This window comes from Gadus morhua, chromosome 6 (genome assembly GCF_902167405.1).
Source record: "Gadus morhua chromosome 6, gadMor3.0, whole genome shotgun sequence".
In the NCBI taxonomy this organism is placed as follows: domain Eukaryota; kingdom Metazoa; phylum Chordata; class Actinopteri; order Gadiformes; family Gadidae; genus Gadus; species Gadus morhua.
Window position 1 is genome coordinate 1,578,191 of NC_044053.1, and position 16,850 is coordinate 1,595,040.

General features: G+C 50.5%; 1 protein-coding gene across 1 annotated transcript; it reads left to right on the top strand.

The window, feature by feature from the left end:
- The first annotated feature begins 3,783 nt into the window (after window positions 1-3,783).
- On the top strand, window positions 3,784-16,362 carry LOC115545918 (metaxin-1). The gene is made up of 8 exons (XM_030359423.1): window positions 3,784-3,914; window positions 9,389-9,458; window positions 10,371-10,450; window positions 12,365-12,457; window positions 12,673-12,855; window positions 13,496-13,572; window positions 14,832-14,989; window positions 15,546-16,362. The coding sequence occupies exons 1-8, from the start codon at window positions 3,834-3,836 to the stop codon at window positions 15,770-15,772; spliced, it is 969 nt and encodes a 322-aa protein (XP_030215283.1). The 5' UTR covers window positions 3,784-3,833; the 3' UTR covers window positions 15,773-16,362.
- Window positions 16,363-16,850: the final 488 nt, after the last annotated feature.

Genomic DNA, 16,850 nt, shown 5'->3' on the forward strand with positions numbered 1-16,850 from the left:
TTTTCATTTTGAAAGAAACGACACATCTCTCGCACATCTCAACGCCATCTCTCGTTCGGTTGTTTAGAACTGAAAATCCGGTTCCCAGGACAACATGACATTTTCACTTTCAAGCGGCCCGTTTCCCCATTTCGATCAGGGTTTCCATGATCCATAAATCACTTCTTTATAGGTTTGGCGTGGACGCGCACAACCCTGTGTTGATTGAACTAATGCATAACCGGTGCCGTGGAACCGACAGCTCTGGTTTAGTTGGCACAGGCTCACTCAACCTAGCCTGGCTCTGCCCGCCTAAGTACTTCCGCTCAATTTGAATTGAGCATACAGCAGGTCTGGACCTGCTGTATGTAATTTGGTTTTCTGGTGCTGTCACGTTAAAATTGTACCGCGGGCGAAAATTGTACAGGCCTACGTCATCGTTTGTTTACTTCCTGACAACCTGCCCGGCAACAGACGACGCGATGCAGAAAATATGTTTCCAAACGACGAAATAACATAATACAGATAGCGGATCGCTATCTGTATTATGATAGATAGCGATAACACTTGTTTTTACTTTATATTTGTATTGTATTTAATTGTTTAATCGAAACAATAAAAAAATCTGCCCGCGAAACGGGCGATCTCGTCAAATGACAAATGTTTTGCCCGCGAAACGGGCGATCGCGTCAAATGACGTAGGAGGGTTCTTGAAACATAATACAGATAACGGATCGCTAGATAACACTTGTTTTTACTTTATATTTGTATTGTATTGATTTATTTAATCGAATTTAGGTAGTAAACTGAGTGTTTTAAGCAGGTTTCATAGTCTAGAATGTTCAAGAACCTTCCTACGTGATTTGACGCGTCATTTGACGCGATCGCCCGTTTTGCGGGCAAATTTTTGTATTGTTTCGATTAAACAATTAAATACAATACAAATATAAAGTAAAAACAAGTGTTATCGCTATCTATCATAATACAGATAGCGATCCGCTATCTGTATTATGTTATTTCGTCGTTTGGAAACATGTTTTCTGCATCGCGTCGTCTGTTGCCGGGCAGGTTGTCAGGTTGTCAGGATGTAAACAAACGATGACGTAGGCCGGTACAATTTTCGCCCCCGGTACAATTTTAACGGGACAGTGCCGCTGTCACGTTAAAATTGTACCCGGGGCGAAAATTGTACCGGCCTACGTCATCTGTTGTTTACATCTTGACAACCTGCCTGGTAACAGACGACGCGATCGTCTGTTGCCGGGCAGGTTGCAAAAAACATTCGGTTCATGTTTCGAAAGACGAAATAACATAATACAGATAACGGATCGCTAGATAACACTTGTTTTTACTTTATATTTGTATTGTATTTAATTGTTTAATCGAATAGCAAAAGACGACGCGATCGTCTGTTGCCGGGAAACGGGAGATCGCGTCAAATGACGTAGGAAGGTTCTTGAACATTCATAAATGCGATTAAACAATTAAATACAATACAGATATAAAGTTAGCAACGCCAATAAATGTTTATGGTAAAATAAGTGTTCTGTCTTGTCACGCTCAATGAAGGAGGGCAATGAACGAGCATGAAAGTTTGCGAATGTTCAAGACAATTCCACTCACATTCTCATTCACGTTCTGGTTTCTTTGAGCACAACATACCGCGTATGGGAGACTGCCAAACAGTGGAGGACAGCAACTACTGTCCGGTACCCTTTTAAGTGAAACGCACCAGATGCAACTAATTAACTAATTATTGTTACGTCCCTGTGTGTGTAGTGAGCGGATGTGGACAGCAGAGGGCGATGTTACCACACGAGAACATCTGCTCTCTGAGCGCTCTGCGAGTTACCGTCTCAATTGCAACCGTAGCTTGGCAGCATCCTGAACGGCCCTTTGAGGAGTGAGAAGGAAGCTTTCATCAAGGAGACCAGAGAGACTCATTCATTGGTTAAACTGGAGTCATCGCCTACCACCACACACGTTAACACACACACACACACACACACACACACACACACACACACACACACACACACACACACACACACACACACACACACACACACACACCACACAGACAAACACCATACAGACACACACCAATACACCATATAGATTCACACCATATGCACGCACAAACCATGATACACACACATAGATTAACACACAATATTGATACACAAAACATATCGATACAAACCATATGCAGATACCATACACGCACAAGCCATAGGTATACACCATAAAGATACACACACACCAGATACACACCATATAGATACACACCATAAAGATAAACACACAAAATAGACACACACCAATGATTAACTTAATATAGATACAAACTATATAGAACACACACACACACACACACACACACACACACACACACACACACACACACACACACACACACACACACACACACACACACACACACACACACACACACACACACACACACACACAATAGATACACTCCATACAGTTCTGGTCACTAAACTCCTCCTTCCCTCTTCTCCTTCTCCCCTCTAATCCTTTTCTCCGTCTCTCGTCCTCGCATATCGTTCTGCATTTTTATTTCCACCCGAGGCTTTAGCCCCGAATAAAACAGCATCGTGACGCTACTGGTTAGGGTTACATACATATCACTGATCGCCGTGGACGGATTACATTGTAATGAGTTGACAACCCCCTGCATGAATGAAGACTCAGAAGGAGTCCCTTTGCGTCAGCAGTTAACCACAAAAAAAACCAAAAGAGTCGATTTTGAATGAACTCGGAGTGAGAATGCGTTGGATGAGAGATCTTCATCAACCCATCCTCCTCATCCTCAGGCTCCGACATTCCCGGACAGAGATCAGCCGGGAACATCTGGAATTCATGTTGTTGTGCTCGTTAGGGCCCCTCCGCCCCCCCCATCTCTTCCACTCCCTCTCTCCCCCCTCCCTGCCTCTCGATCTCTCTCTCTCTCTCTCTCTCACGCTCTCTCTCGCTCTCTCTCTCTCGCTCTCTCTCTCTCTCTCTCTCTCTCTCTCTCTCTCTCTCTCTCTCTCTCTCTCTCTCTCTCTCTCTCTCTCTCTCTCTCTCTCGCTCTCCCTGCCTCTCTCTCTCTCTCTCTCTCTCTCTCTCTCGCTCTCTCGCTCTCTCTCTCTCTCTCTCTCGCTCTCTCGTTCTCTCCCTCTCCCTCTCCCTCTCCCTCTCTCTCTCTGTCTCTCTTTCGTTCTCTTTCTCCCACTCTCTCTCTCTCTCTCTCTCTCCCTCTCTCTCTCTCTCTCTCTCTCTCTCTCTCTCTCTCTCTCTCTCTCTCTCTCTCTCTCTCTCTCTCTCTCTCTCTCCCCTCTCTCTCTCTCTCTCTCTCTCTCTCTCTCTCTCTCTCTCTCTCTCTCTCTCTCTCTCTCTCTCTCTCCTCTGTCTCTACCCCATGTTTTCCTTATTGAAGACATTGACCCGATCTGCATGCAATGCTGTTGCAATCTGCAAATAAAGAAAACCCTAACCCTATAGTTTTAAGTAAAAAAAAACAAACATGTAACCATGGCAACCATTCACAAAAAAACGTGTTTGTCTTATAATATTAGGCCAATAATAACGGAATAGATCATTTTTATTATTATTAGTTAAATTATTGCAATTGTATTATTATAGTATTCGTTTTTGTTAGCAGTAGTTTTATTATTATTACTTATTATTACAATATTGATCAATTACTATGCATTATTAAAGTATTATAAGTATTATCTAAGTATTATTAGTATTTTTAACCACCAGATAACCGACAGCGTTGTCTCCGTTGTCAATGGAAACGCCCACTATGACTTCCGGGGTGAGAGGTCGCCGGAGGATCCAAGATGTCTGCGCCCGACGAGCTGTTCTGCTGGGAGGGCGACTGGGGACTCCCGTCCGTGGACCCCGACTGTCTAGTCCTACTGGTGAGTCGCTCCGCTCGTACACTCGGTCCTCAACCGGCTGCCGGTGGTCCTCAGGATCCGAACCGGCAGCCCTTAACCCCGCCAACACAGCGCTCTGCCGGAGCCGCGTTAGCCCTGGAGCTAAAGTCAGGCTGGGTCCTGATGGAGGAGAGGAGGAGGTGAAGCGCGCTTGGCTGCGGATGTCCTTCTGTCGAAGTGACGTGTTTAAAACGGGAGGAATGCCGTCTCCTCTGTAGTTGGTGTTGGGGTTAGTTGATGAGTTAACGAATGAATGAATGTATTCATGTCAGCAGCCCCAGGGTTAAACGGTAGGGGACGTGACATCACGCCGTCCACACGAGGAGCTCTGAGCACCTCGTCTCCTCACCACTGAGGGGGGATAATGATCCCTTACAGTATAGTGACGGTTTAAAAAAAAAAAGTGATCAGTAAATCATGCTCTTAATGTCATGATGTAGGCTATGGTCCAGTCGGATGTAACCCCGTGTTGTGACAGGGTTTGTTGGTCAAGCCCATACAGTTTGGACCCCTGTGGTTATAAACTATGTTGGATGCTGAAGAAGGCGACAGAAAACTCTCCCTTTGCTTATTGTTGTCACATGACTTATTTACCTGGGCGGCATGTGGCTCAGGAGGTAGAGCGGGTTGGCTTGTAACCGGAAGGGTGCGAGTTCGTTCGCCTCCTCCAGAGGGTTGAAGTGTCCCTGATCAAGACACCTCACCCTGACTGCTCCCGACGAGCTGGCTGTTGATTTGCATGGCTGACTCCGCCGTCGGTGTGTGAATGTGAGGCAATTTTGTAAAGCGCTTTGAGTGGCAGTTGGTGAGAAAAGCGCTGCATGAATGCAGTCCATTTCCGAGGTACCTGAAAGTCTCCAAGCCAGACATTGTCTGGAGTTAAATGCCCTAGATCCAGACTGAGTGATCCCTACCTCTAACTAGTCCTCCAGTAGGACTTGGTGACCACGTTAACACTGGTAACAGCAGTTAACACTGGTGTCTGAAGTCTGCAGGTCTAGGTCTAGTCTGCAGGTCTAGGTCTAGTCTGCAGGTCTAGGGTCTGTAGGTCTAGGTTATTTTTTTCCTTCCAGAGACCAGCGGACGTCGGTCTAGGGTCTGCAGGTCTAGAGACGGCAGGTCTGGAGTCGGCCATGGCAGCGTTTGGTCATATCTCTACTGACCACCTCTGAACAATAGAAGCGGGTCAGGGCTGACGGTCACAATGTGGTGCCTGTTGGCCGACCACACACACAAACACGGAGGATAAAGGAAAAAGCGGCGCATGTCTCAGCGCTGGTTGACGTCACTGGTGTTGGGGAGAGTGAATCATCAATCATAAAGCCCAGATGTTAGTCAGAGCCGTGGGGCAGGACTTCAGTTCTTTCTAGAGATGTTCCAATGCCATTTTTTTCCTTCCCGATACTATTCAGATTCCTGAACCCGAGCATCGGCCGATACAGAGTACCGATACAGCATCTAGCATTGTAGCTACTAACAGCACTTGTTCCTATCGAAGGGTTATTTTATGATGACAGAAAGGATGGCCTGTCATGTGATGGCCTCAGATCGGAGCATAGACTTGCATACTCGCCGACGCACAATACTGCGTTTTAGGCGGTACCTGAGGAATTTCCGATACTGGTATCGGATCAACTCTAGTTCTTTCTCGTTCTCACATTCCTCCAGGGCCACCTATTATTATAATTATAATGTGCACCAGCCAGGTTGAACCGTCCAACCTGTTGCAAAGTTCAAAATCCTCCGCCGTGTGATGTCACCAGAGGGTGGATTGTTGTGCTTATGGATCATAAACATAACACCTCGTGGTGACAGACCCCCCCTCCAATAAAACATCTCTGAAGTAGCAGAGTGCCGGTTCCTCTGTGGTTATTACGGCCAGACGAATGTCTGCGGAGACAGGACCGGACGAGGAGCTTCCTCGACTCACATCCTCTCTAGTCCCCTCTGACAGGAACACGGCCGCCGCGAGCCAGCCTTGGCCGGGCCCGCCGGCTCGTGGCTCGCTCATCCTCCGCCGCCGGCTCCTCAGCCCTTCCAGCTCCATCGCAACATGTTGGTGTTGGAGCGGGATCTGAGGCCGGGAGTGACAGCCGAGCCCGCGCTGTGACTGATCTCCCCCGCTCCCCCCGCCGCTCCGGCTCTCTGCGGTTGGAAACACTTAGCGCCCTTCTCCCAGCTCGGAGAGCCGCCGCCTGCACTCCAGACCGCAGCTCCACTACTGGTTCCCAGCTGTCGCTGCCGTCAACGCTCCAGGGCTCCTCGTGTTCCCCTCCCAGTGAGGCGCCTCTTCTTCCCAGTGCTGAGCTCTCCTGGATGTCTCCTCCCAGTGGGACACTGGGACCCAGCAGCGGAAACATCAGCTCAGTATCTCCACAGCACAGAGCTCTCCTTTGTCCGCTGTCGCCCTCCTCCCCCCGTTCCTTCGGCTTGTGCGGCAGAACATCTGAATCGTTGTAATTTGATGAAACGCTTTGAGCGCTCTCAGCCTCCCTGGTAGGAGGTCGGGGGTTCCTGATTCACAGTGAGCCGCTCTGGGTGAATGAGTAAATAGTAAACAGTGTTGTTGTGCAGGCTGCCTAGCAACCCTGGCCTGGCGCGGCTAGGCCTGGTGCTGGCCCAGGCTGTGGCCGCGGCGGTTCCCCCGCTGTGTTTTTACAGGGTTCTGCTCTGGGCCTCGGGGGCGCGGCGCCGTGGAAACGGTAATCAGATCCTCAGATCTTTAAAGACCTCCAGGAGAAGAGTCTGGAGGAGCTGCCTGTTTCCACCGGCGTCAGCAGACCAGGGAGAGCAGTGGTTCCACACCAGTGGGTAGTGGTTCCTCCACAGTGGGTGGTGGTTACACACCAGTGGGTAATGGTTCTCACCACTGGGTTGGGAGACTGTGGTGGGTCTTGAGGCAGGACTTGGGTGTAGGGAGAAATGTTGTGTGATACAAAATGGACGACCCCGGCATCGGCTGCTGATGTAACGTTCTCGTTACGATGCTGCTTGTCGTAGATTGCTCCTCATGTTTGAACGAGGCCCGCCTGATGACTGTGGGCCTGTCCCGAGTGGCGCTTCTCTGACTGATGACTGTGGGCCTGTCCCGAGTGGCGCTTCTCTGACTGATGACTGTGGGCCTGTCCCGAGTGGCGCTTCTCTGACTGTCGGCACTGTGGGGAATACTGCAGGACCCTTCCTTCAGAGGAGACATAAAACGATGTTTTTACCCAGCCCTGCTCTTCATAAGCGTCCGACCCAACTCAAAGCTGAAGCCTTGACTCCGCTGGGAGGGGGGAGTGATGGCCAGGTGGGGGTGGTGGGATGGCGTTGTGGGCGGAGACGGTGGAGAACCAAGAGACCAGAACGGGGCCCTCGTGTCCGCGGCGGTCTGAGACGGGTCTGGTCTCGTTTCTCAGCGCAGCAGCCCTCGTCAGCACTCACCAAGAGTTTCCTCTTGAACTGATATGCTAATGTGGGGCCTGTCGCGCGCATATTGATGAGGTAGCACGACGGGTGTTTGGAACTTTTTAGATTTCTGGTTTCAACTTTATTGATCAGAAGTTTTCACCATACATGTCAGCTTATTAATTATTATTAATAGATGAAATAATTAAAGCGTAGTGATGGAATTTCAAACTCGTGGTGAATACTGCGACTAGATCACAGGAGGAGCTAGAGCAGGAGGAGCTAGACCAGGAGGGGGGGCAGGCCAGACCCTGGACCAGTAGGCGGTAGTAGAGATGAGGGGCCCGGGCCTCGTGGGTCTGCTGGCTCCAGCGCTGGCGTCTCCTCTGCGCTTTACGACCCGCAGGAATGAGCCGGAATTTCCTCATAAAGCCGTCTGGTGATGATGTCAGCGTTCCTTCCCTTCCTACCTCGCCATCTCTGTCTGGAAGACCGCCCGGCCCAGGACCCTGAATAACACCGCCCGGCCCGGGACCCTGAATAACACCACCACCCAGGACCCTGAATAACACCGCCCGGCCCGGGACCCTGAATAACACCGACCGGCCCGGGACCCTGAATAACACCGCCCGGCCCGGGACCCTGAATAACACCGACCGGCCCGGGACCCTGAATAACACCACCACCCAGGACCCTGAATAACACCGCCCGGCCCAGGTCCCTGAATAACACCACCACCCAGGACCCTGAATAACACCACCACCCAGGACCCTGAATAACACCACCACCCAGGACCCTGAATAACACCAACACCCAGGACCCTGAATAACACCACCACCCAGGACCCTGAATAACACCACCACCCAGGACCCTGAATAACACCACCACCCAGGACCCTGAATAACACCACCACCCAGGACCCTGAATAACACCACCCCACCACCCGGGACCCTGAATAACACCACCCGGCCCGGGACCCTGAATAACACCACCCCCGCCCGGGAACCTGAATAAAACCACCCGGCCCGGGTCCCTGAATAACACCACCCCCGCCCGGGACCCTGAATAACACCACCCCCGCCCGGGACCCTGAATAACACCACCCCCGTCCGGGACCCTGAATAAAACCACCCGGCCCAGGTCCCTGAATAACACCACCCCCGTCCGGGACCCTGAATAACACCACCCCCGCCCGGGACCCTGAATAACACCACCCCCGTCCGGGACCCTGAATAACACCACCCCCGCCCGGGACCCTGAATAACACCACCCCCGCCCGGGACCCTGAATAACACCACCCCACCACCCGGGACCCTGAATAACACCACCCCCGCCCGGGACCCTGAATAACACCACCCCCACCCAGGACACTGAATAACACCACCCCCACCCTGGACCCTGAATAACACCACCCCCGCCCGGGACCCTGAATAACACCACCCCACCACCCGGGACCCTGAATAACACCACCGCCCGGGACCCTGAATAACACCACCCCACCACCCGGGACCCTGAATAACACCACCCCACCACCCGGGACCCTGAATAAGGGTCCTAGTGCATGAAGAAGCAGGGAGGGGACGTTCTTTCGATGTCATTCATACATTTTTCACAGGTTTTCTTGCCCTGTTAGGGTGAGGGGTCGAGGGGGGTTTAGGGTGAGGGGGTGAGGGGTCGAGGGGGGTGTAGGGTGAGGGGGTGAGGGGTCGAGGGGGGTGTAGGGTGAGGGAGTGAGGGGGTGAGGGGTCGAGGGGGGGTGTAGGGTGAAGGTGAGAGGGTGTCGTACAGCGCTCCTGGGAAGCCTTCCCCCTGGAGCTGTGATTAAGAGCTGTACAAACACATCCTCGGGACCTTCTGGTCCGGCTTGTAGAAATATTGACTTTGTGGGGGGGCTGGTCCCCCAGCAAACAGTCCTGGGTTCGAGCCCCGCCGTCTCCTGTCTGTGACCCCCCCCCCCCCCCCCCCCCCCCCCGCCAGTATGTGCGGACCACCGTGCACTGCAGTCTCTCTGGATGAATGCAGACGATGATGATGCTAACAAAGTGTCCTTCTCTCCTTCTCAACAGGCCTACGCGAAGTTCGCCGGGGCTCCTCTCAAAGTCCAGAAGATCTCCAACCCATGGAGAAGCCCCTCAGGTGAGGAGCTCTGCTGGCCTCCGTGAGGCGCGTCCACATCTTTAGAGGAGCTCCGCGTCCTCCATGCAGGACATGAAGCACATCCACAGGTCTTAGCGGAGGCGGAGTTACCTTCACCACTTTAAAACTCTAGTCAGAAGTCTGGTTGTGTCCGGTACGGTCGGTCGTGGCGTCTTGAGGTGCCGTCCGGTATTATCTGTTCAGTTGTCCTGCTGTAGAGGAGAGGTGGAGTACGAGGTGCCCCCCGAGCGAGGCACCTGAACCCCCCACCTGCTCCCCGGGCACTGTGCTGCGGCCGCCCACTGCTGGACCATCTGTCCCCACACGAGCTCCCCGAGGCCACTATGGGGGCCATGATGGGGGCCACTATGGGGGCCACTATGGGGGCCATGATGGCGCTGGTTACCGTTTTGTATTTCTGCTCTGTCTCGGTATTGAATGCACCCGGGTTATCGACTGCACTGCGAGGCTTCTGAGTCTCCTGAACGGCGCAGTGTAGCGCGAGTTGTGACATCTTTGGTCGGCAAAGTGCCATATTAATGAAGTTTAACTTACTTGTTTATCGACCTACTAAGCCTCATATGTAATGTAATCATGAGTAATGTGATCGGTGTGGAGATTTTATTATCTGAATGGAAGACTTTCTTACACTAACAAATAAATAGTACTTGGCATCGTGTTGCATCTTATCCTAGCTCTCTGTGTTGTGTACAGGGAATGGGTTAACCTAGTGATTGTTAGCGCTTGGCACTTGGTTCTGTGAACATCCTTACTGTACCGACAGTGTTGTATGGTTGTTTCTCTATTCTTCTAACAAATTGACTTATTGTAAATCGCTTTAGATGAAAGCGACCCTGACAGTTAAACCAAAACCTTCTTTTGATCACGTGATGTCACTTCCTGCTCCGCCAGGTTCTCTTCCTGCCCTTAGGACGAACAAGGGGGAGGTCCTCTCGAGGACGAGTGACATCATCATCCACCTCCGGAAGCAGGTCAGGATTACCCAGCATGCACCTGCAGCCGACTGTCCCCACGTCGCCCCTCCTCAAGCCTCTGTTGACGCCACAGATGTGGAAATTAGATTAATACCTTTACACACTAAAGATATTACCTTTACACACTTAAGATATTATTACTAGAGCTGTCAAGCGATTAAAATATTTAATCGTGATTAATCGCATTAATGTCATAGTTAACTCACGATTAATCGCGTTTAATCGCAAATTATTTTTCTATGCTAAATATCCCTTGATTTTTTTGTCCCATAATTCTTCTCATTTTAATTGTCTTATCAACATGGTGAAGTGCATCGGCTTGCCTTGTGCATATTGGCATATACATTGGCATATACTGATCAAAACAGGACGATACAAAAAAAGAGCCTATAGTGCAATTAAACGACTGCTTTGAACAAATGTCATTTGAACATAGCAGTCAGGCTACTCCTATGTTTTGAGCCAAAGAAAAAATAAAATCTTTTTTTTTTTTCTTTTTTTTTTTTAAATAAAACAATTGCGTTAATCGCGTGATAATTTTTTTAACGCCGTTAAAATTGGTTTGCGTTAACGCTGTTAATAACGCGTTCAACTGACAGCTCTAATTATTACCTTTACACATTAAAGATATTATTACCTTTACACACTAAAGATATTATTACCGTTACACACTAAAGATATTATTACCTTTACACACTTAAGATATTATTACCTTTACACACTTAAGATATTATTACCGTTACACACTTAAGATATTATTACCTTTACACACTTAAGATATTATTACCTTTACACACTTAAGATATTATTACCTTTACACACTTAAGATATTATTACCTTTACACACTTAAGATATTATTACCTTTACACACTTAAGATATTATTACCTTTACACACTTAAGATATTATTACCTTTACACATTAAAGATATTATTACCTTTACACATTAAAGATATTATTACCTTTACACACTCAAGATATTATTACCTTTACACACTCAAGACATTATTACCTTTACACATTAAAGATATTACCTTTACACATTAAAGATATTGTTACCTTTATGCATTAAAGAAATGAATATGGCAGCTGTGACAGTGATGGAGATCCTTATTGAGTAACGGTGTGCGAGCCATTGAATGTTATTCCTCGTTATGAATTACCGCCACGCTGACGTCTCTCTGGAGAGTACAGAGCAACAGTGTATGGAAACACACCCACACACACACACACACACACCTGGAAGCCATTAAAGAGGCCGTGGTAGGTGGGCTCAGCTAGGCTCTGATGTCTGCTCCACTAGACTCGCGGTAGAAGAGAGGCGGGGCGGGGGGGGGGGGGGAACATCGATAGAATGTAATCCTCTGTACCACGTCCCCTGCATGCTTTCACATGCTAGTGTTTGGCTCACCCAGTGATTTGAATATCAGTGAGTCGGTGTTCACTGGGACAGCTGCTGACACATGAACAGCTGTGGTGTGGTTCGAGACTTGCTGCAGTCTGATTGGTTGGGCTATTCGGCGTTGCGACATTGTGATTGGCTGAAGCGCTGTGAGGTGTAATTTACCTAAGGTAGCATAGAAAGAATGTCTCCCAGCATGCACTGCTGCAGTAAAGAGGTTATATGGAAACTTCTGGATATGAGAAACTGTAAACAAACCAGCATGAAACACACACACGCACCTTCACTAGCGCACACCGACACAACCACAGTCCTCTACTGGTGTTCACTGGGAGCTACCCAGTTGTACCACTTACATCTACTGGGATCTGTGTTTACTGATACATTGTTTTGAAGTTATTGGTTGAATCTGTGACAGTATAGGGTGTGCCAGTACAGGGAAGTTGAACTCTCAAGTTCTTTGTTCAGTCCAATAGGCACAGCCCCTCTAACGCTGGTTTCTCCGTCAGAAATACAACGCTGACTACGACCTGTCGGCCCGGGAGGGGGCGGACACACTGGCCTTCAGCTCGCTGCTGGAGGAGAGGCTGCTGCCGGCCCTGGTGAGAGAACACACACACACACACACACACACACACACACACACACACACACACACACACACACACACACACACACACACACACACACACACACACACACACACACACACACACACACACACACACACACACACACACACACACACACAGAGAGCTCACTGCCTCTCCGTCCGTCCCTCCCTCCTCCTGTCCCTCCTCCCTCCCCCCGGCCTCAGATCCACACCTTCTGGATGGACAGTAAGAACTACGTGGAGCTCACGCGGCGCTGGTACGCGGAGCACCTGCCCTTCCCCCTCAGCCTGGTGGTCCCGGGACGCATGCAGGCCGCGCAGCAGGCCCGCCTCCGCCTGGCCCGCAGCGACGAGGCGCTGGACGGGGGGGAGGAGCTGGAGAAGGAGGTGAGGGGGGTGGGGAGGGGGGGGGGTGAAGGGGGGGAGGAGGAGGAGATGATGGGCGGCATGTGTCCAGGACACCTAGGAGGAGCCGGGGATCGGACTGGCAACCTTCCGGTTACCAGCCGACCCGCTAGTCCTCCTAGACCCATGGTGTGGAGGTGTCCCTGACGCCTCACCCTGACCGCTCCTGACCAGCTGGCTGTCGCCCTGCGGGGCTGACTCCGCCGTCGGGGGGTGAATGTGTGTGTGAATGTGAGGCAATATTGAAGAGGGATTTGAGTGGCCACTGGTTAGCAAAGCGCTGAATAAATGCATCCCATTAACCGGAGAGCAGATGTTGAGACTGAGGGACCTCCAGATGTGTGTGTGTGTGTGAGGGTGACCCCCAGATGGTTCTGTGTCTGTGTGTGAGGGTGACCCCCAGATGGTTCTGTGTGTGTGTGAGGGTGACCCCCAGATGGTTCTGTGTCTGTGTGTGAGGGTGACCCCCAGATGGTTCTGTGTGTGTGTGGGGGTGACCCCAGATGGTTCTGTGTGTGTGTGAGGGTGACCCCAGATGGTTCTGTGTCTGTGTGTGAGGGTGACCCCCAGATGGTTCTGTGTGTGTGTGGGGGGCTGACCCCCAGATGTGTTGTCTCCCCAGCTCTACCACGACGCGGCCGAGTGTATGAACCTGCTGTCCCAGCGCCTCGGCACCAGCAAGTTCTTCTTCGGAGACTCGTAAGTCTCACGGAACGCCCGTCCTCTCTGAGGCCGCCCGTCTGTGGCGGCCCGCTGGCTGCCAGATGATGTCACTGGCAGGGGGCCCGGGGTGACCTCACCGTCTGTCTCAGTGTGTTGTGGTGGTTCTTCTCTCTCAGTGTGTTGTGGTGGTTCTTCTCTCTCAGTGTGTTGTGGTGGTTCTTCTCTCTCAGTGTGTTGTGTGGTGGTTCTTCTCTCTCAGTGTGTTGTGGTGGTTCTTCTCTCTCAGTGTGTTGTGGTGGTTCTTCTGTCTCAGTGTGTTGTGGTGGTTCTTCTCTCTCAGTGTGTTGTGTGGTGGTTCTTCTCTCTCAGTGTGTTGTGGTGGTTCTTCTGTCTCAGTGTGTTGTGGTGGTTCTTCTCTCTCAGTGTGTTGTGGTGGTTCTTCTCTCTCAGTGTGTTGTGTGATGGTTATTCTCTCTGTGTGTTGTGGTGGTTCTTCTGTCTCAGTGTGTTGTGTGGTTATTCTGTCTCTGTGTGTTGTGGTGGTTTTTCTCTCTCAGTGTGTTGTGGTGGTTCTTCTCTCTGTGTGTTGTGTGGTGGTTATTCTCTCTGTGTGTTGTGGTGGTTCTTCTCTCTCAGTGTGTTGTGGTGGTTCTTCTGTCTCAGTGTGTTGTGTGGTGCTTCTGTCTCAGTGTGTTGTGGTGGTTCTTCTCTCTCAGTGTGTTGTGGTGGTTCTTCTGTCTCAGTGTGTTGTGGTGGTTCTTATCTCTCAGTGTGTTGTGGTGGTTCTTATCTCTCAGTGTGTTGTGGTGGTTCTTCTCTCTCAGTGTGTTGTGGTGGTTCTTCTGTCTCAGTGTGTTGTGGTGGTTCTTCTGTCTCAGTGTGTTGTGGTGGTTCTTCTGTCTCAGTGTGTTGTGGTGGTTCTTCTGTCTCAGTGTGTTGTGGTGGTGGTTCTTCTGTCTCAGTGTGTTGTGTGGTGGTTCTTCTGTCTGTGTCAGTGTGTTCTAGGGCCGCTCGATTATGGAAAAAATCATAATCATGATTATTTTGGTCAAAATTGAGATCACGATTATTGAAATGATTATTTTCAAGTTTGAAAACATGATGTATTTATTGAGCCTGTCTCTCCCAAAAAACACTTTGTAACTGAGAACTTTGAAATTTCCCCTTCAAAAAATATACAAAGTGGGAAAAATGAAAATATTCAAATCGAAAATGTACAGATATGTATCCAGCTGTTCTTTCTATAAAACATTATATGAATAAAAATAAATGAAAAACCTCCCCGTGTCCCCCAGCCCCTCCTCCCTGGACGCGGTGGTCTTCGGACACCTGGCCCCCCTGCTGAATGCCAAGCTGCCCAACGCCAAGCTGCAGCAGCAGCTCAAGTCCCTGGACAACCTGACCCTCTTCTGCTCCAACATCCTGCTGCTCTACTTCCCCGGCGACGGCCGAGGTGAGCGCTGCCTTCGCACTTCTAGAAACGCATTTCTACAGATATTGAACAATTATTCGCCAAAGAGGTGAATCATTGTTTCAGTATACACTGCACGGGAACACTCCAAAAACAAACACGGTAACACTTTTTGCAGGGATTTCTTTTTTCTATTACCGGTTTATTAGTTTTTATGAGCGTGACGAGATGACCGTCACGCCGTATCCCGAGTTTGAGATCTTAATCATGGGATATTGCCCAATATCCCGAGATACTGGGGTGCAGAGAACCAATCAAATTGAGCCATCTTAGGAGGTTCACGTGTAGCATATACTAAAGATGGATAGATTTCCTCGCGATCCGGCGTTCCGCGCCAGCAATCAACGTTCGCAGTTCGCAAATGTAATGAATTAGTCCTTGAGCTTAACCTCTTAGAGTAGTGCCTTACTCATAGGCCAGCGGAGTAGTGACCTGGCCGTCCTGGGTTTGAGGGAACCCCACCATCACCACAGTGCTGCGAGGGGGCCCGTTCTACAACCCCCCCCCCCCTGACCACGCCTCCCTCCTGTCTCCCCAGAGAACGCGGGGCGCAAGGCGTCCTCCCCCGCCGAGGGGGGCGACTTCGACCACGTGCCCAACAAGCGCCGCAAGCAGATCCTGTCGGCGCTGACGGCGGTGGGCGCCATGCTGGCCTACGCCCTCTTCACCGGCATCCTGTCCGTCAGACACGTCCACCAGAGGGCGCTGGAGGCCTCCCCGGGCCGGACCGCCGCCGACGATGAGGAGGACGAGGACGAGGACTGAGGAAGAGGAGGAGCGGGATGGGGAGGAGGACTGAGGATGCTGTTCTTTATTTATCTTCCTCTGAGGAACAGGAAGTGTTGCCATGGACACTAGGGGGAATTTGCTTTGTTAAGGGGGTCTCTCGTTAAGGGGGTCTCTCGTTAAGGGGGTCTCTCGTGAAGGGGTCTCTAGTTAAGGGGTTTCTCGTTAAGGGGGTCCCTCGTTAAGGGTTTCCCTCGTTAAGGGGGTCCCTCGTTAAGGGGGTCTCTCGTTAAGGGGGTTTCTCATTAAGGGGATCTCTCATTAAGGGGTCCCCATTAAGGGGGTCTCTTGTAGGAGCTGGCTTGGCCATTGAGCCAGTCCTCACTAATAACAAAATGATTGTGGAAACACTAGGGAGCAATGATGGAAACGGCCCAAGAAATGATAGGAGTCCAACTTCATTCCACTTCAGTTCGATCTGATTGGCTGCTTGGCTGAACCAATCGCGCCAAAATCAGTTGAGTTGCAGCCTACTATACTCTGCTGATAGCCAATGAGAGGCTAGCCATGGTCATTATGGCTTGTTGTCTGGTTGTAAAGAATATATATAATAAAATATTTCCAGTGAGTTCTTTCTCCACCGATGTACTTTCTGTTGCTCTCAGATATAAGATATTTCTTGCATTGTGAGAAAGATCTGCTCGCATTACTTATTTTCCGTGCATTGCAACGATGCAAGTTCTGTCTGGCCTGGTTGGTTCTGGACCAGGTGAACGGTTCCTCTGGGAGTGGGAACAGACCCTGAGCAGAACCAGGACTCCTCTGGGAGGTACTGGGGGCCCGAGGTCCGTCTTGCGTTTGGGTAGAAACACTGATTCAGGTCACGGTGGTTCCAGAACTCACTGAAGGTCCCCTGAGCTTTGGTCTGAGGTGTTCCAGAGGAGCATCATGTACAGGGAGGGGGGGGGGGGGGGGTACTGTTCACCTGTTCTCTGATTGGTTGGTGTCAGCACGGGTGCCGGTTGTATCCAATGAGCACAGAGCCACTGTGAGATGTCTAACTATCACACACACGCGCACACACACACACACAGACTATCACACAGACTATCACACA